Here is a 19,963-nt window from a genome sequence, read left to right as displayed (position 1 = left end):
CATGGATCCATATACCATTTGGTTTATGGTTCCATATCAATCCAATAGATTACCAAAACCAGCATTGGACAGAGCTTTAAATCTTTGAAGATCAAAAACTATTATCGGATTACTACTTGAAACTTTGGTTGCAAATGCCTTGGATTAAAGTAGTAGCTGTTAATCATGCAAAGCTGTTGGAAACATTTAGAATACCTATCTTCATAATCTTCTGTCATGAAATGCCCAAGCAAAGCCCACAGCAGAGTTTTTGTAAAAGAAATAAGAGGCAAGAATTGTGAAATAAAACATTACAAAAATAAAGAGAGAGATTCATAACATAATATATAAGAACTTAGAAGAACAGAACATGTAGTAAGACATCAAAATGTTAATTTTGTTAATACAAATAGAGCACAGAAAGTTCTCTGGATATTAGATAGAGCACCAATTTATCAAGACAAATAATCAAAGCATAAAATGATTAAGAACTCAGGCTATATGAAACAAGGATACTCCAGATTACTTGCCATATCCATATCAGATTGCTCCTTGCAATATACATTTTCAAAATAACCATTAACTAGATCCAATGCATCTAGGATACTAGGTAATCTTTGATAGAGACTACTTGTAAGAACTTTGTTTTTGTTGAATGTTGATCTCAGATTGTTAATGAAATAATATATAATTTGATAAATTGCTTTGTGTTGTTTGTCTTAAATATCATAGTATGATAAACAAACTTAAAAGGATTTGGAGAAGTTATCGTAAGTGAAGTAAGATTAATATTTGAAGTAATATGTTACTAAAAATTCAAGATGAATAGTCAGCTAAATACTTCTTGTTATTTATTATGATACCTGACTACATTCTTCGACATTACAAATAAATATCAAGCTCTGTCATATATGCAATTCAAATATTTTTAATATCATATCCATGATTATTATATCATATATTTTCAAGATTTCCTGAATTGGTGTATTAGCACTGTCATATCAGTATCCAATATCCATATATACATAATCCCACTAGTATCAAGAAAGCCCTGTAAAATCAAAGTTTTGACCAATGCTATAATTGCAACACAAGCATTGCATATAAGATGAACTTCAGAGTCATCCTTCAAGAAAGTGCACAGAATGTCAAACAATGAATAAGTTAACAAGATTATCAGAGTTACATCTACAACTTAACATTGTAAAGCTTTATTCGGCATCCAATAATATGATGAATCAATGATTTCAGAAGGGTGAAAAAAAAAATATTATATTTATATTGTAATCACAAAGTTATGCAATGTAACTAAGATTTAATACCTCGCAAGAACTTTCAAACTAACAACACCTGTTTCACGTTCCTCTTGTTTGATAAGCACAGATTTTCCTTCTTTCCCTCTATTTGTTTTCTCTTCACTCTTCGACAAAGCATTCACTGTCTTTGACACATCTCCATTTTCAGCTGATTTTGCAGTCTCTTCAGAGTTACCACCTTGCTTTTCGTCTACTTGTTCTTCCATTTTCCCAGCATTTTCCATTAATTTTTGAAAATGTATTCCACTAGTACTGAGTTCCTCAAAGGTACCCTCCTCCTTCACCATTCCTTCATGAACGAGAATAATCTTGTCAACATGTGGAAGAATATGCAACTGATTAGTTACCAGGACTCGAGTTTTATTCCTCAGTTGATCGTTGATGCATTTATCAAAAACCTGGATCATAATAGACAGAAAAATCAGAATATAGAAATACTAATTTGTGGATAATGATATCATGATTTCTGAAGTCTACGGATAGACTATTTGCATACTCAACTAGAAATTTAAAACACAAAACATTTGTATTTATCCAATAACTTAAAGTTCCAGTAGCAGGAGGGAAGGCTACTCAGTACTCAAACAAGACAGGTTGTGAGTTAGCAACACATAAGTAGGTGGCCAGTTCCTGTCATTTACTTTATTTTAAACAACGGTTGTAATTCTGATACTAGAGCCATGTCAGTCGCTGGCTGGACTGGTATTTGTCCGATATGAACCAACAAATCGATACATGATATTGTGGTACATACCACAGTACCAGAAAGGAAAAGCAGGAGGACGAGGAGGAAAAGGAGCAAAAGGGGGGAGAAGGAAAGAAGTACTACCCATAGGCTGGGGACAACGGGCGATGCAAGAAGAGGTGCAGAAGGTTTCTGGAGTTAACTAGCAAGGGGCTTACTACACGGTTCATACGATTTATCAAGCGGCAAGCCCTATACTACATATATAATGTCAGATAGTCTGCAATTTGCATGATGGTTTATCCCTGAACTAGTAAATACCAGTAGATACATGTCAGTTTATGCAAGATTGTATTCCTTGGTCTCAAATATGTTTTTCCCCTTTTATTGTGTCCTTACCAGGTGCAGATACTTTATGCTTGAAGAAAAAGACCAATTGGAAGCACCTAGATATGCATTTGCACATATCTAGGCCCAGTGCTGGATTGATAGTGCTCTTGATACATGTAGCTACATCCAATATGATAAAAGGGGTGAATTTAACTATTGTAGATAAAACATTGAATTGGTACGAGACTTTGTCACTGAAATATGGTGAATGCTAAGCAAGATGTCTCTTTAACAATATAGGACCACAACAGCAAGTAGATAGAATCAGGGCATAAGTCAGCTGATGACAATTTTGGCAAATTGTACCTGCCGACCAACATGAGCATCCAATGCACTCAAAGGATCATCAAATATATATACATCTGAATCTGAATATACTGCCCTTGCCATTGAAACTCTTTGCTTTTGTCCACCACTGATATTCACTCCCCTTTCACCAATCTCTGTAAGATCACCACCCTGACAAAGCACAATGAAGAAGAAATTAAGCATCTATGTTCCTAAAAAAAAAGAGCTAGAACAAAGGGGGCTTATTAGATTATTTTGCAAAGCACAAAGGCTAGTCCAGCAACTTATTTGATGGCTGATGCATACATGTCAAATACTTCTAAATTCTTAGGAACTCCCAGGTGAGAAGTTCTATTTCATGCATGTACATATTTTCATAGTTGCAACAGAAGTAGCATGAGTGTATACATAGGGATAGTGAATGTAAGAAACCCATCATGCACTGAAAAATGTCGGAATACACCATTTGTGTTTGTGTGAGTGACTCGGTGACAGAGAGAGCAGGGAGTTACAAGTCAGGAAAAGAAACACATCCCATTGCTATGACATGTTCACTTACTGGAAGCAAATCAAGGTCATGCTGCAATGAGGTAACCTCAATTGCCTTCTCATATTGCGATGGTTGAAAAGGATATCCAAATAATATGTTCTCACGTACCTGTCTTGCACAAGCAAAATTTAAGAATAGTTGTCTATTTGACAAATAATGAATAAAGACATAAATATAACTTACAGTAGCATTGAATATCCATGAAACTTGAGGAACATAAGCAACAGTCCCCCGAATAGTCACTGATGTATCAGTTCCAGCCACTGGTGTAAGTTCTCTAAGCATTGCTGATATTAGAGATGTTTTTCCTTCTCCAGTACTTCCAACTATTGCAACCAAGCTACCAACAGGTATATCCACATTGACATTTGCTAGTGTAGGCCTCTCTGCCTGAGCTTGATATGTTAGATAATTAGCATTTAAAGAAAATTTAGAAATACATTATGGCGTATAAAATGGATTGTGGCATATAGAAGACTAGTGCAATAAAATTAATGTTACACATGATGAAAATCTTGAGAACATAAGTGACTAGATGCACAATGGCCGAGCTTGTTATATTGTATAGACAAAAGATTAGTAAAACATATTTCTCACAAGCCACAAAGGAATGATTATAAGTATCTCGTAACCATCCTAACTATCACATCCATGATAGATACTAAAAAAGAATGGTCCCAACAAATGGTATCATCCATCCATAACATTCTTAATACTCAAGCAGACTGAATTCACAATATATATAGTGTGGTGCTAAAAAGGCAGCCATGCGCCAGTCAGTTTATGCCATACAACTTTGAAACCATTAGAATCCTGCAGCAGGAAAATATCACCAACTGGCAAGTATGACTTTACAATCTTTAAAATTCCACAGCAGGAAGCTATCACCAATTGGCACACAAGATTTTTGTAATTTGTATCACTCCTAATTTTATTTTGTTACTCTCAAAATTTTGTTTTACTTAACTACTTCAAGATCATTTCAGTAAAACAGGAGCTGTCAACAAAGTCTTCCTTTACATTTCTGTTGCACTAAAGAATATGTTGTAGGTAATTTAGGACCATATAGGCCATAAAAATTCAAGTATATTAGTCATAAAAAAATACAAGTAATATTTGTAGCTAGTACAATTTTTGTGGTCTTATTTGATTTTTTATAAACTGGTAACCATTTTGTCTCTGAGGAATGAGGAATGAGGACATATAATTGTGTTTGAAACTTAGAATGCTTCCAAATCTACTTGAAGATTGTCAAATTAAATTTCAGCTTTTTTTGAAATATAAAAAAAAATAGAAAATAAATGCAATATGCATATGTAGGCAGTCATAAATTTATTAAGAAACAGAAAAAATACGACAGGCGAAAGAACTAAAGAGGATCCTAGCTCAATTTAAGGGATCACATTAAAAAGGGACCCAACAAGAATAATCTAGGGTTGATTAGAAAAAATATATGTATAGGAGATCGATTAATCAGTTACTAAGATGATTCTGATGTTGACATGCATAAATGACTCTAGTATGGAGGGTTTATTACAACAAGGCATGGAATTAATGCCATCACTGAAGATGGCTAATCTTGCAAACAGTAATGTTATCTGAGTTCATTGACACATAAGCCAAACCAAAAAAAATCAACTTAATTATAAAAAAAAGGATGTGAAATTTAGTATATTTTGTCACGGACAAAATTGTAAACGGGGTGTTTGATGTAATGCTCATGTATGTCCATGTCTTTCAGTTTTGTTCATGTTTTGCACAGCATGTAAAGGGCTGACAATAGGCTTAGCATACCCATTTTCTTTTGTTTTGGTGGCCGTCTTTAGCTTACAAACAAAGGTTGTGTCATGTGGGCACTTGTGGAGATTTCAGTCTGTAGTGGACCATTTTGGACCCTTTGTTGTGCGCCCATTCAGAGATTGAGAAATCTGTTTGTAATTTGCATTAGCTATGAAGTGTTTGCTGAAATGATTGCTTGTGGATCCCGAGTGAAACACTTTCTCTAACCCGTTTTCTCTTTTGTAGGTCCTAAGGGACTAAAGGAGGTTTCGGTTTGCGGACGAACACGCAAGGGTGCTACACGACTTGGGCAAAACTAGCTAAGTGTGTGACATATGGTATCAGAGCGGGACAAGCACCCATAAAAACACTTGGCATGCGAACGTGGGAGACCTAGTGGGGCTGCGTTGAGGGCAGCCAGCACGCGCGACCGTTTGGAGGAAATGAGCATGGAGATGTAGGGAAAAGAAGTCGCTCAGAGGAGCGGACATCTGAGATTGGCATTCAGAGGAATAGCCAACCCTTCGCGCAAGAGGCACCACGAGGACAAGCAAGTTGGGAAAAATGCGTAGCGCACAAAGGTTAGAATGGCTGAGTTCGAGCTATAGCTCAACATTGACAACCATACTTGATGGTGCTCAAGGCAAGCAAGGCGCTTAGTAAAGGATGAGACCGTGCAAAGTGAAATGGGTTGTTTAGCGACTGAAAGAGTTGTGCAAAGCTCACAGAGGTGAGGGGAATTGCTAACTCAAAGAATTCGGTACTCATACAAGGGCTTGTATACGGATGATGTAATGTTCGTGGCCATCCCAAGGCGATCGAAACTCGGCGCCATGGAGCATTAGAACTTTCTCTTCGGCATGAGAAGGATACATCCGTAGGAGGCTGAAGTGTGCAGCGAGTTTAGCATGTTGCTAGGCCTTGAGGGGTGCAGCAGGTGTTGTATTGGCGAGGAGTCCCGATATAGCAAGTGCATTTACAAAGGTAGAACAATACACAATTTGTTCAGTAAGACGGAGTAGTACAAAGGGATGGTGGTCTCCAAAACTTCCAGAGGGAAGGATACAAAGAGAGAAGTTGCTCCAATGGGACAGATACCTTGGAGGGACAAGTCCCGGTTTTCAAGAGGGAGAATCATGCGCAACGAACCGCATATGTTGAGGAGTACCTCGAGACAACAACCGCACAAAGCTCAATAGACAGAGTGAGTGGTGAGGAGTCATCACATGATCTCGCATGAGGTAATGCATTAGTGGATGCATTGTGAGATCAAGTGGGGGAGCGACCCAAGGCAACACAAAATGAAGGCACACTTGGAGCCGATATGGAGATCGGACTCAACGGAGGGCTGACCAGTGGAATAGTGGGCGCGAGGACCACCATCAACTCAATGCAAATCGAGGAGCGGAGCAATTTAAATGTAATTTGGTGAAGTACCCAGGTCGCACGAAGGGAGTCGACATAGAAGATGGAATATAGAACGAAGGCATAAAGCTTTCCTTGGACAGAGGTCAAAGACATGAACTCTTGTAGAGGCAAGATCAGGATCATGTCGTTCCATGGGTCCCTCATTATGATGGAGCAGACTCATCCTACATGGTGCCAAAACGAAGTGAGCTTCGAGGCACATGCACCTTATCTCGGAGAACCATTTGATGGAGGAACCAAGGCGACTTAACTTGCGGAGGCAAAGTTGAGTTCAGAAGGCCTTGACACGAGGCAAGAGGACGCAGAGGCGGGTACTCTTGAAGAATATGTCACAATGCTGTCATTCAAGTTGCCATGAAGGAAATAGTGCGCAGCGGAGATTGTGCTGGTGGAGGGCAGAGGCCCAGGATCCAGACAATGGTGCACCTATTTTAGCGAAGTCAATAGACTTCGGGAGCTGCTACGTAACGGGCTGTCCTAGAGCTATGTTTCGGCTGGGTGTGACCCGAGTGCGGGTGGACGAAGGTCGATTGCCAGTGGAGTGAACAGAATCGAAGGTGGAAGAGGTCATGCGATATGTTGGCAGAGGCCACACATGGAAGGATCGCAATCCGAGTTCATCCCACAATGATCAGAATGCAATGAATATGTCACCAGGAGGCGACATAGTGCACCGGATCGTGATGGAACAGTTCGTGGCAATGCGATACACATGAAACTAGTCCCGCGAGGGATTAGATCATACGGAGGTATGATCGGGAGCTACTGGAAGCTCCACTTCGGTGAACAACACGACGGTAAGAAAGGCTATGAATTCAAGGAGTTAATGCTATGGTATCGCAGAGGCGGGTCTTCCGTGCGTGCATCGAATTTTGCATCGAATAAAAGCCTTGGTCATCGGCATATGAGGGCTATGTACTACCGATGGAGAATTTCGAATGCAAGTACCAATGAGTCCCATGGGTGGGACTTGATCATACAGAGGTATGATCGGAGCGGTTGAAGAGTTGGACTGCTCCAAAGCTCATATTCGCTTTAGGGAGCCTGGCAAGTCAGAGGACAAGGCCAAGTAAGCGAACGTTACTACCAAGGAAGATAAGGAGAACAAAATAGGTGCGAACCCTACAACATGGTGGCGATGGCCATGCATGGGAGTTACAATCTATCTTTCCATCGACCAAGGGGAGCTGCTCGGAGAACACAGATGTGTTGAAGCGGGTGGTTGAAAGGGGCGAGGAAAAGACAACGAGTCCAGAGGGACTTAGCTACCCAAAAACCAAGCATCGGTTAAAATGGAGGTGGACTCGGAGGAGTGTCATAGTGCCACAAAGCAGATCTACCGATCGCGAAGAAAGGGACGCAGATGCGAGGCAATGGATAGTAGGGCCATGGGCATGACAATGTCATGGTACCGCAGAGACGGGATTTTCGTGAAGTCATCGATCCCTTGTTCTCATGGAGGGAGAACGCTTGGTCGTAAAAGGGAATGAAGATGTGAAGAATGCAGAGGCAAACTCCAAGTACCGAGACAACACAGAAGAGCAGAGGGCAGGGAACTTCGTAAGGCCGGTGTCAACAAGCTTCTCATCAAGATAGCCGAAAGTGGAAGACTTCGGGTCGATGAAAGAGTGCTCGACCAAGGAACGAAGTATACAGTACGCGGTGTTGTACCTTTGCAACTCAAAGGAGTAGGTAACAAAAATGATGGAGAAGACGGTACAATCCTAGAGACGACCAAAACTATTAGAGACTTGCTCCAAGTTGGGGTAAAAACTTCTTGCATTCCAGAAGTTTAATGACATTGAGAAGGTGAATCACAGTAGCTAACTCAACGCAAGGAGTGAAAACACTTCGAGTGCTTCAGAAGTGTGAGCAAAAGAATGAGCGAAAGCTAGTAACCAACTCGATGCATAGAGTACAACCCTCGATGAGGCCGGCGAAGTCAAGTAACCTTTGTCTTCTCAACCCTTAAGAGAATGGGCGAAACCGAGTACCCCAATTCTCTTATCTATCTAGCATAGAAGCTCTGCACATGTTCAAAAACCCTTAGAAGAAAGCTAATAGAAGACAATAGTTGTCAAATCCTCACCAATGGTGATCAGTGCTACTAAGAGTAGATTATCTGCTTCATTTCCCAACAGAATACCAATCGAAAGCGAAAGTGATGCGAACCAACTTGGAAGTGACGACTAAGTGGAAGAAGAATCGATTGACAAATTTTACGAAGGAAGGACCCAAAAACTTTAATGTCTGCGAGGTAATGCTCGTTAAAACTCCAATAAGCATCCACCTAGTTCAAGCGACATGAGGGATTTGAGAGATTAGCATATACTAAGGATGGTCTTTTCCTTCATCTGAGAGATCCACAAGAAACAACAAGGATCGGCACAACTCAGTCGACCCCATACCAGAGTCGGTATCATTGGCGAGTTGAAGTAGCATGGCGGATCAAAGTTCGACTACTCAACAATAGCAACGGAGTACAACTGGGAGACAAGAGGCGTATTGCAACTAGAGCAGAAGATTGAAGACACAGCAAAGGCAAGGAGATGCAGTGTCTGCAAAGACTTCGACAAGGACGTCGAAGGAATAAGTGGGGGAGAATGTCACGGACAAATTTGTAAACGGGGTGTTTGATGTAATGCTTATGTATGTCCGTGTCTTTCGGTTTTATTCATGCTTTGCACAATATATAAAGGGCTGACAGTAGGCTTAACAGCCTCATTTTCTTTGACTTTGGTGGTCGTCTTTATCTTGTAAACAAATGTTGTGTCATGTGGGCACTTGTGGGGATTTCGGTCCGTAGTGAACCATTTTGGACCCTTTGTTGTACGACCGTTTAGAGCTTGGGAAATTTGTTTGTAATTTGCATTAGCTATAAAGTGTTTGCTGAAATGATTGCTTGTGGATCCCGAGTGAAACGCTTTCTCTAACCCGTTTTCTCTTTTGTAGATCCTAAGGGACTATAGGAGGTTTCGGAGATGTTAACCTTTGCGGACGAACACACAAAAGTGCCGCATGACTTAGACAAAACTAGCTAAGTGCGTGACATTCGGTAGAGACCATTGCCAAGACAAGCATCAAAGAGAGAAACGATGAACAAGAGAGTAGTACTTTTGCCCTCAAGTTTAACTAAAAAGATGCAAAACCATATTAACAAAATAAGGCAAGATTATGATATGAAACCTGTGAATCCCAAGAGAAGTATCCATTCTTAATCGAAATAGCTGGCAGCCCTGGGTCAATAGGTGGATTTGGCAAAAGAATTCTCTCTTCCGCTAGAAGTAGGTCCTCTAAACGTTGAAGTGACACATTACAATTCACAACCTGCGGAAAAAAAATAGATATCAGGCATTAGAAAAGAATGATGTGCTTGTTAAGTACCTTAAATTCTATTTGTGAATCTATCTCCATGTATATTTTTACAAGATTTTGCCATGTGGGTAGAATGGAATGCTCACATGAAAAAGAGCATGAGCCTATATTTTCTACATCATAACAAACACTACCCAAGTCAATTTTAGCGACGGTGAGCAACAACTCACTTAGTTTAGTCACAGTGGACCCGTAGTATCACTCCAACCCCTCACTGAGGTTAGTCACAGTGACTTTGTCATTGATATTAGCAAAGCATACAAGAAGCTAGATATAAACCCCCAAATGCAGCAAGTATAACTGTTGAAGGCTCCCATAAATGAACTCGTGCGTAGCAGTAGCACCATACATATAAGATGAGAGGCTAATTTTGTGGCTTGAACCCATGACAGAGACAAACTTATCATGGTGCCAAGGTTCAACTTTAATATTTGATAAATCTAATTTTCTTTATATACAAGGCTAAGTACTTCAATTTATTCAAGCTTCAAAGTTCAAACTCTGAGGACAGTTTCGATTATCTTATAGCCACATTGAGAAAAGACTACCAACTACCAAGTGATAGAAAAGACATAAAGCTTAGGGAGTATTGTACCTGAGTAATCAAATTGGGGAGCATGAACAGAGGAAACCTCAACACTGCAAACAATGAAAGTGAGGTAAATGCTTTTGCAGGTGTTAAATCCCCTCCAAGAAGAGTATACACCCCAAATGAGGCAACTGTAACAAATACTGGAATGGTGTTCAGGATGAAAGTATTGAACTGCAAAATTAGGTAGAATTCATAAGAATACATAAACTTTCTACAAAAAAAAGAAACAAAAATAATATTTTTTCACTGGTATATCCTCTGATCCCACTAGGGAATTCATGAAAATATTTTTTTAATCTTACCGCAGCTAACAGCTGAGAACTGCGGAACCATGAAAGCTCATCATTGCGAATGCTCTGCACTTTTGACTGGAAGCTCTGTTCCCATGAGTAACATCTGGTTCACCGAGAGATCAAGAATGATCAGCGGCCAGCCAAAATAAGATACTCTAAAGCAATACCAACCAATCTGAAACATACTTCACTGTATCCATCGCAGCTAATATTTCATTCATGAGACTAATCCGCTTGTCAGTACGTTGCAAACCCTCCTTAGAAAGTTTCTGCATTTTACTTATCACCAATGTCTGGTTCCACAATAAACCAAAAAAGATATCAGAATGGGAAATAATGTAGGGAAAGCAGTTAACAGACCTAAATACTTGTACAACTGCATTCTAGTGAAACAGTGAAAGTTATTCTTTAGAGTTTAGCCTGATTGATTTGTCTATGAAAAATTGACAAACAATCATTGGTATGGTTGATTTAAAAAGGCAGATACTGTAAAACATTAAAATGACAACTCCAAGCACTATATTAAATGTAAACACCCCATACATATCGATTCTAGTTAGTTGCTTTATATGGCTAACATGGAATGTGGTTTTAAATTGAGTAGCAAATTTCAAATGTAACAATTGGCATAGAAAAAGAAAAAAAAATGTTTCAATGAAGCGAAGAACTTCTGGAATTTCTCTACATTGAAGTATAAAAAGCTGCTCCAAGCGCCAAAGCTATGTTCTCTTTTATATGAGAGAAACATATATGGCCAAGAATTTCAAAATATTTTATTAACCTGCACCTAAAAACTGCTTGGAAATCACAGCCTCACTTAAGGCAAACTTATATAAAAGACTGAACAAGCCATAAACAACACATAAGATGATTGTAGTAGGCAATGAAAAAAATACCATACAGGACTTTACATTATAACTTTGAGACAACTATTCTGTTCCTTCCAATTAAGAATATCAGAGCTGAAACAGCTTCATGTTTCTTCAGCTAAAGGACTGTTTAAAAGCACCCAAAAAATTGGTATAAGCTCAGGCTTAAGTTCCTGAGATGCAATTTGCCTGACAAAAACCTATATTTGAAGGTAATGCAATCCATTTAGGATTGCATCACTCGATTATGTCAATCATCTTTTACCAAGTAAACAGTGACTATCAGATCCACTCCATACTGGTACGGTGGGCGGTTCTTGGAAATTTTCATTTGCAATTACTTAAAAGATTACCAAATAAATCAATACAAGGAATATTCCTTTGATAGCTAAAAGTTCCAACCAGCCTCCATACAACTAGAAGCATGATCCACTTGACCCTTAGAATAGGCTTTTTTAATGTAATTTCCACATGATAAACAAGAGAGCATTAGAAGCATAGGTTGCCAGGATACGTATGAAGCTAGTCTTGCGAATCTATTTCAGTCTTGGTATTCCAAACTAAACAAGAAAAGAGTAAAATAGATCAAAGGACATATATGCACAGCAGAGAAGGATTGGAGAGGACTATCTTGTAAATAACAAGTTTTAGGGGATATACAAAAATATGCATTTGAATAACTAATATGGAAAATATTATATTGTCTTGCTCATATAATTTCAAGGTGAAGCCAAGCTGAACATGTTAAGGAGTTGACAGCGATCGCAAGCCCTTTTCTCACTGCTGCCCTCTTCACACGACGCTGCTGCCGTTCGATGTCACTGCCGCTTATCTCCATAATACACTTCCTCCTCTTCTCCCCCTTCTCTTCATCATTCTTTTTCTCCCTTCCTCTTCTTCCTCGTCCTCCTCCACCACTTCCTCTTCTTCCTTCTTCTTTCTCCATCTCTTCTTCTACCACTACCCCTTCATCTTCCTCCTTTCTTTCTCCACCTTTTCCTCCATCACCTCCTCTTCTTCCTTCCTCTTCCTTTTTTCCTTCCTCTACTGTGCCTTCCTCTTCTTCTTCTTCATCTTCCAAACACCAATACATACCGGTGTACCATATGTTGGTACACCGGTACTAACGTGCACATACCGGTTCGAGTAGAACACCGAAATGGGTCCAATATCCAAAACGGCAATCCTTGCTTCTAAGAACCATAAAGTGCAAGTATCACATTTGAAATTGTGTCAAACTTGACCTTAATAATGTTATGAGATGACAAAAGTTCAACATTGAGACTGCAGAAAAATGATAGATTGCAAAAATATAATATTATAAGGGTGATTACCTGTATGGGAAACAAAAGAACCAGCACAAATGAGCCAATAAGAGATGCAACACCTAGCTGCTCGTACAGAAGAATAACTGAAATGATAATCCGAAAGGGAGCTGACCATAGACTGTGAAGCTGCTGGCACACTTGCTGTTCAAAGAGAATGGCAAGATGCATCAAAATAATGTTTAGTTTTGTACACAACCTTACCGAACCTTAACCTGAAAGTTTTCACAATGCCAGTTGATTAAACTTGTCAGTCATTATCAATTATCTTAATTCTTTAAAGAATAATTTTAAAAAGACATGCATAGAAATATACTTATTTTACATAAGAAACCAGAATATATGTGCTTTCTTTTTCAGCATATATCACCTAACTGGAAAAGATCACAAAATGTGACCTTTGTTGAGGTAAGAAACTAGATGTGCTATTTAACATGTTATCTTCCATTAAAACATTTGAGCAGACAAATTTTTTGACACAGTTTAGCAATTGAGGTGGACTAAATATTTCTTTCACGTCATCTCATCTGCAGTAATAGGTTTAGCAAGATGGAAATGCCTGAAGTGCTTCTGCATCAGTTGTCATCAAGTTGGTTATCTTTCCTGATGGGAATTTATTGCGACTCTCGTGGGTTAGTCTTAGAGATTTCCGAAACACTGCTGCAACCTGTAATGAAAAGGACAAGTACATAATTTCTTTAGGACACAACTATCGAACCTAAACATAGAAACCAGAACAATAAGTCTCAAAGAATTTCAATATGATAGTAATCTGAGAAATCTTAAGGTGAATAAAAATCAAATAGTCATACTAATAATTGAAGCAAAGCAAAAACAAAAAAATGAAATGAAATGAAGATGCGAAGCCAATACATGAATAAATTAGGACTAGTCAAATTAAAATGATATAACATATACAAAAAACAAGTAAAATTTGTCGTGGTTTCACTGCTTCAATATAATGAGTTCCTTGAAACAAGTTCATATGGGGGAAGGTATCATAAGGGAAAGGCAGTAACTTAGCTGCAGTGAAGCAATAAGAGATATTCCTTACAAGAGTAGAAGTATCAGAATGTCCTGCATTTATACCAAGTATCATCATTAAATGAAATGAGATTCTACTCTACATGGATAATCTTTTAACTCATATTTCGTAGACCATCCTGATCCCATAACTCTGAACCAAAGCTCCTCGGAAAAGGTCTAAGAACTTCAATGTTCAAATGGGAGAGAAACAGCAATGTATTGCACAAATTCAGCAATATTCCAGCCATGGTGAAAAAAGCAACAAAACAATAACAGCTTTATGTGATTTCACATATTGTTCTCTGTCTTGACTTTTTCACCAAATTCAAATCAACGTCAGCCCGTGGTGGACTCAGATCAACAGAACTAATTGTATTTGTTAAATGTCCTATAAGTTGTTCTCTAGATTATTATCAGTACCATATTACATATTCCTACTAGAGTAATTTTTAAGAATGAGTAGCATCAACAGTCCTCAAACTTCTGAGCCGGACTTCATTTTGACTCTACAGCAACATCTAACTGTAGCAAATGTTTAAAAAGAGGAGACATAGTGCATGAGGCTCCTACCAAATTTGATCCCAAAAGGTTAAAACAATCTACTCAATCTGCTAACACATGAAAGATACGGGGACACTATTCAGAGCAAGGTATGCAATTTCGAATAATACCGCCCGGTATGGGTGGTACATACCGGTCCGTCAGCTTACCGGTACACGGACCGTCCGTTACCGGGCAGAACGAAAATAAAAAATAAAAAATTATATATATATATATATATATATATATATATATATTATAAAAGGTGACGTCGCGTCGCCTTTTTCGACGACATTGCCTTATATATAAAGAATATTTATATATAAATATATATAATCATAAATATATATATGTATATATATATATATATATATGTATATATATATATATATATATATATACGAGGCGACGTCGCCTTTTATAAAAATATTTTATATATAAATATTTATAAATATATATATATATATATAAATAAACGAGGCGACGTCGCCCCGCGTGGGAGAAGGAAAAGGCGATGTCGCCGAGGCAATGTGACATCGCCTTTATAATATATATATATATATATATATATACCGAGCGGTATACCGAACGGTATACCGCTCGGTATACAGTTTCGTACCGTACCGAGCAAACGTCAAAACTCCGGTACAGTACGAAATTACATACCTTAATTCAGAGTATCTTATGGTACGAAAGAAATATTGACCATAATTATGAAGGAGATGCAGATAGCAATGACATGAATAGCAGAAAGGATACACATCAACCATGATATTAGACTATTCTAAATGTGTCTGCAACAAAGTACCTCCAGAATAAGGTTAACTACGCACTTTTATGTAACTTAAATTTTAATCCTAGTGTTGAAGAACAGTAATATTTGCGTAGCATACCAACGTAGTCCTCAGTCTAAAACCAACACGCATGACATTTTGGAAGTATTGTGCTTCAGATAATACTCCCAGTGCCTGAAATCAAAATATTTGTCAGCAAGCAAAAAGATAACAATATAGCCTTCTGCAAAATTATATGCAATTGCAAAGGTGCCAGCAGAAAAGGAAAATAAAAATAAAAATAACAGTTAAACTCAATATTTACTGAAAAGGGAGAAACTATGCTACCAAAAATATTGAAAAGACCTTTTTCATAAGTTCAACAATTGCTATATGATGAAACGTGCTTTTGGTTTTCATTTATAAGCAATTGTTGAATCTGGGTCAAAACACAAAGACACCCAAATGTCCAAATTTTAGCTATCACTACTAGAGCTATTCCCTCTTGAACCATGTAGAGAACAGGAACCACACTATAATGTATCAGAGAGATCAAACAGCCAATATCACCAGGTATCACATCCCTAATGAGAAGGTTCACTAGGAATGAAATTCTCTTAGTTGAAAGCTAAAACAATGACAACACAAACATATCAGAATGTATATGTGCATAGAACCATAGACCACTACATATCTGGCTAAATTACAAAAACCATATTTGCATTTTATGTCATATATCAATATGTACATATGTGATTTTTTTTTTTTATCTATATGTGGCACTTGATTTCTAGTTCTTCCCTTCATTCTCATGTAAGGCCTGTTCCAATTCATTGTGGCATCTCCTTTTGAAAAGCATGTTTAATAATCAATTGAAGGCAATACTAAGACATCTCTCAGCATGTTGCCTTGACTTCACCTTCCAGCTGCTCCTCTCCCCTGTGCCCGTCTTCCCCACATCCACAACCTTCCAATGTATATTTAAGTCACTCCTATCCATATCAGTCTCTTAGCTTATTAATTCCATGGAGGGCAATACTGAACATCACATGATCAGATACATTGATGTACACTGACATTTTTCAGATAAGCCCTCTTTAGTTATTTGGATAAATAATAACTAGATACATGTTCATCAACATTATGAAGTGAAAATGCCTGCACCAAAAATATGTATGCGTAAGATAGAAGCACATACCACCCCAGCAAAGATTGAGAATGCGTAAATGTAGCCAGTCCATGCCGGTTCCCCTTGTTGCATGGACTGCATATCATGTCAGCAAACTTCAGATTTATCTTAAGAAAAATCAACAACAAATAGAAAATTAAAGAAAAACAGAACATGTTTAGTAAAAGACCAGAAACTGAAGTAGAACAGCAAAAATAAAACCATAATAAATGAGCAAACAAACCAGTTACTTGTGCTGTGGTTCAAATGTTCTAGGCAAAAAGCCTACCTTCTGTCACCTGTTTTACCTATATACATATATGCATTATAAACACATATATCCATATTTGTATGTACCTAACAGGAGGAGACATCATGGATCAACCCAGGTCATGTTCAATGTTCATCTTTAATGACCATCCTTGGGGAAGGTCTATAAGTAACTAAGTATAGGGTACAGGCAACCAAGAGGCACCTTTACGGATATCTTTTTTTCCTCTTACAAACAGATTAAAAAAATTGAACTCATGCACATTCTGAAGAACTACAATACAGATATGGAGTTTCTTGCCCAAATTCCAAATCCACCATCATGTAAGACTTCTTTCTACAATCCCAAGACCTCAGTGCAGATGTTCTCTCCCAAAGTGAGTGTCCCCACAGACTCAAATCACCCTGGTTCCCATCTAGACCACTCAACTGGAACTTGCGGCCCATGGTTGCAGCCTCCATCCCAATCATCTCAGACCACCATTGTGCCTAGACTGAGTTCCTCATCTCCCCATCCTCACCATATGTACCAAGATCTTCTACGACAACAGCATGGCAATGACCTAATACCACCTTCACTGCTACACTCTGCTCCATTTCTGCCATGCTGATAAGTAATTCTTCCCCCACTGGGGGAATTGACAAACTAAGGAACCTGCAACACCCCGAAAAGTCCCACATCGAGAGTAGGCAAAACTAAGATTATCTTATAAGGGTCTGATAGGTGTACTACTATTGACTTTAGCTCAGGCATTCTGACCAATGGTTTGGGTTCAACGAAGTTGATAAGCCAGTTAGCCCATCAAGCCTGGGTCAAGACAGAACCGAATCAGCATCACAAGTTAAGTGACGTTGTAATAGTTATAGCATTCTAGGTTTCATTTAACTAGAAAACATCAAGTCCGTTCAAAAAATTATGTAATAAATAATTAACTAAACAACGAACAACCCTAGTTAATAAAAGAAAGGGCCACAAACAAAGCGGATTCCAATGGTAAAATTAGATTAAATTAACATACTAATCTATCCAACTTGTGTTCTTGTAGTCGAGTATCATAGACGAAAATATCACTAACAATGTTCTGAAAATTTTCAGCCCTAAGACTAATCTACAATAAAGATAACATCTGCAGATATGCCTAAGAATTTTTTGCACAACAAAAATACAGTTCAAAATTTCAAATCAAGGAATGTTGTGTCAAGTACTGACCCTGTATTGATCCCCTTTGAGAGCACTATGATATAGGTATTGTATTATATCAAGGTGTTGATACATTTGTTTGATTTCTTCTTCTTGAAGTGGTAGCCCTCATCTAAAAATATGCCCAAATGGAGGGTTTTGTCGAAGAATGGGAGACAGATGGAATGTCAGCAAGAGGGAGCTGGATGAAGAGAAAGTTGGGAGAAACAGAACAATGGGAAGGATCGAGAGGGTCACCAGTTAACCAGGAACCATCAAGGTCTTAAGTATTTCAACCAACCATTATCAGTTAGAACTTACTGGGCTTCAACTAAGACCAGGCAAAATCTTGGAATTTTGACTTTTGCATGTGTCTTAAGTGGTTCTAACCCAAATTTGGCAAGCCACAAGCTGGTCATAGGCTTGAACTTGTACATACCTCATGAAAATCAAGACACTTTTCAGTTCTGTACTAGGCATGGAAAGAAGAAAGTTCATCAGTAATACCTTTAGACAGTGATGATAATTGGATTCAAGTTCAATTGGCATGTTTTCAATTCAATCTATTTTTTTTAATAATATTAGTATTTTAGAGGGTGTTTTGTAAAAAAAACATAAGTTGCCACATGGCAGCATTTTCCATGATTCTATTTTAGTTTCCTAGATAGCACAAGGAGAAGAAAAAGATGGAAGCAATTAAAACTTGAATTGATTAAAGATCACAAATCTTGATTGATGATTTCCTATCATCCTTTCTATCTTGGGGTGAGTCCAATAAGTTATCTATTATTTCTTATCTTCCTTTTCTGTCTTCCCCAAATATCCTACTCATATAAATTCTACCATTACAAAATCTCTAAACCCCAACACTACTATCCTAGACTTTCCCTTGACCATACACGATCCATCCAACTAGTGAGAGCCTGATGTTGCTGGAACAACCCAGCATTGGAGAATAGCAGATAAAAATCACAACCTAGTGAGGCTAGCCAAGAAGGCAAATCAATATCTTTCTCCCTCCTCAAAATTGGTATATGTTTGAATTTGTGCTACTTGTTCTTTCATGGTTTCAAATCAAATTCCCCATAGATCGACTGAATTGTTGAATCTCCCCTCTTTTGTGTCACCTTTTTTCACCGGCTCTCTCCCTAAACCCATCAGCCTAAACCTTTTGATTGTCCTACACCAATACCTCGTGTCAATAGAAATTTCATGAAACTAGAGTGTTCCATTTTTGGCACATAAATTAAATCTGAAAAAGAATTGCATCCACATAATTTTGCTAATTACGTCAAAAAAGAGATATCATGCCACTGAATAAATAAACACATATTAAAATGAGCAACAATGTGAAAACACAGCATAAAATAAGATAAAAAAATTCTATAAATTCAGGTTTGTCAGAAAATAACATACCAGTAATAGGCGGTTTAATATTAGTGGACCAACAAACTGAGATGCATCATTACCAATCTGAGACAAGAAGGAAAAAGAATTATCCAAGAAGACCCACCCAGTAGATAAATGAAGTTGGTACTCTGCAATATGCAGCTTGCACTATATTGTCCATCAACCGGGTTTCATCCATACAAATTAGTCTAGCCATTCATGAAATTTTCCGACAATTTTATTTCTTCATCACGCAACATAAATTTTATGGATGCTTCCACAAAATTGATGGAAACATCAATACAAAGTTACAAACTGTAATTACATAAGGAATTTCCATAAAAAAGATAACTGAAAGCATTGTTTATTGGGTCAATTATTAGCAATGCAGTTCATTCCATTTCAATTTCAGTGAAAAAAAAAAGGCTAAATCAAAGTAAAAGACAACTGTAAGAATGTCCATGTGTTACCTTGAAAAATCCACCAAGCCAAAATCTGTCGAGAAGGTCAAAGAGAAACCGAAATATTAGATCGGAGAAAAATCCCCAAGGTATTACAGAGAATAAATATCCCCCGAACATATAATTGCAACACAAAACTTGCACAATTAGTAGGTTATAGTTCGTACCTTCCTCCGAGACTGCGATGCAGTGCTCTCAACAGCCAAGGTTTAGGTTTTCTAGATTCCTCAGCCCAGCATTGCTGGAACCTGAAACAAGAATCCATTAGAAGGAATTGAAAAGTTAAC

At 38.0% G+C, this 19,963-nt stretch overlaps 1 protein-coding gene across 3 annotated transcripts in view; it reads right to left on the bottom strand.

The window, feature by feature from the left end:
- The window catches only part of LOC103995627 (ABC transporter C family member 2), a 31,771-nt gene that overhangs the window by 8,289 nt on the left and 3,519 nt on the right, over window positions 1-19,963 (bottom strand). For all 3 annotated transcript variants that reach the window (XM_009416257.3, XM_065123143.1, XM_009416258.3), the window contains exons 7-21: window positions 19,844-19,924; window positions 19,686-19,710; window positions 19,243-19,299; window positions 16,407-16,472; window positions 15,329-15,403; window positions 13,429-13,536; window positions 12,879-13,013; window positions 10,862-10,968; window positions 10,685-10,778; window positions 10,386-10,553; window positions 9,602-9,742; window positions 3,392-3,598; window positions 3,218-3,316; window positions 2,677-2,829; window positions 1,302-1,693 (exon numbers count right to left, since the gene is read on the bottom strand). In XM_009416257.3, the coding sequence (XP_009414532.2) occupies window positions 1,302-1,693; window positions 2,677-2,829; window positions 3,218-3,316; window positions 3,392-3,598; window positions 9,602-9,742; window positions 10,386-10,553; window positions 10,685-10,778; window positions 10,862-10,968; window positions 12,879-13,013; window positions 13,429-13,536; window positions 15,329-15,403; window positions 16,407-16,472; window positions 19,243-19,299; window positions 19,686-19,710; window positions 19,844-19,924 (1,908 nt within the window). The remainder of the gene's footprint in view (window positions 1-1,301; window positions 1,694-2,676; window positions 2,830-3,217; window positions 3,317-3,391; window positions 3,599-9,601; window positions 9,743-10,385; window positions 10,554-10,684; window positions 10,779-10,861; window positions 10,969-12,878; window positions 13,014-13,428; window positions 13,537-15,328; window positions 15,404-16,406; window positions 16,473-19,242; window positions 19,300-19,685; window positions 19,711-19,843; window positions 19,925-19,963) is intronic.

The sequence above is a fragment of the Musa acuminata genome, chromosome BXJ2-8, assembly GCF_036884655.1.
Source record: "Musa acuminata AAA Group cultivar baxijiao chromosome BXJ2-8, Cavendish_Baxijiao_AAA, whole genome shotgun sequence".
In the NCBI taxonomy this organism is placed as follows: Eukaryota; Viridiplantae; Streptophyta; class Magnoliopsida; order Zingiberales; family Musaceae; genus Musa; species Musa acuminata.
Note: the sequence above shows the minus strand (reverse complement) of the source record. Positions and strands in the feature narration are given on the sequence as shown.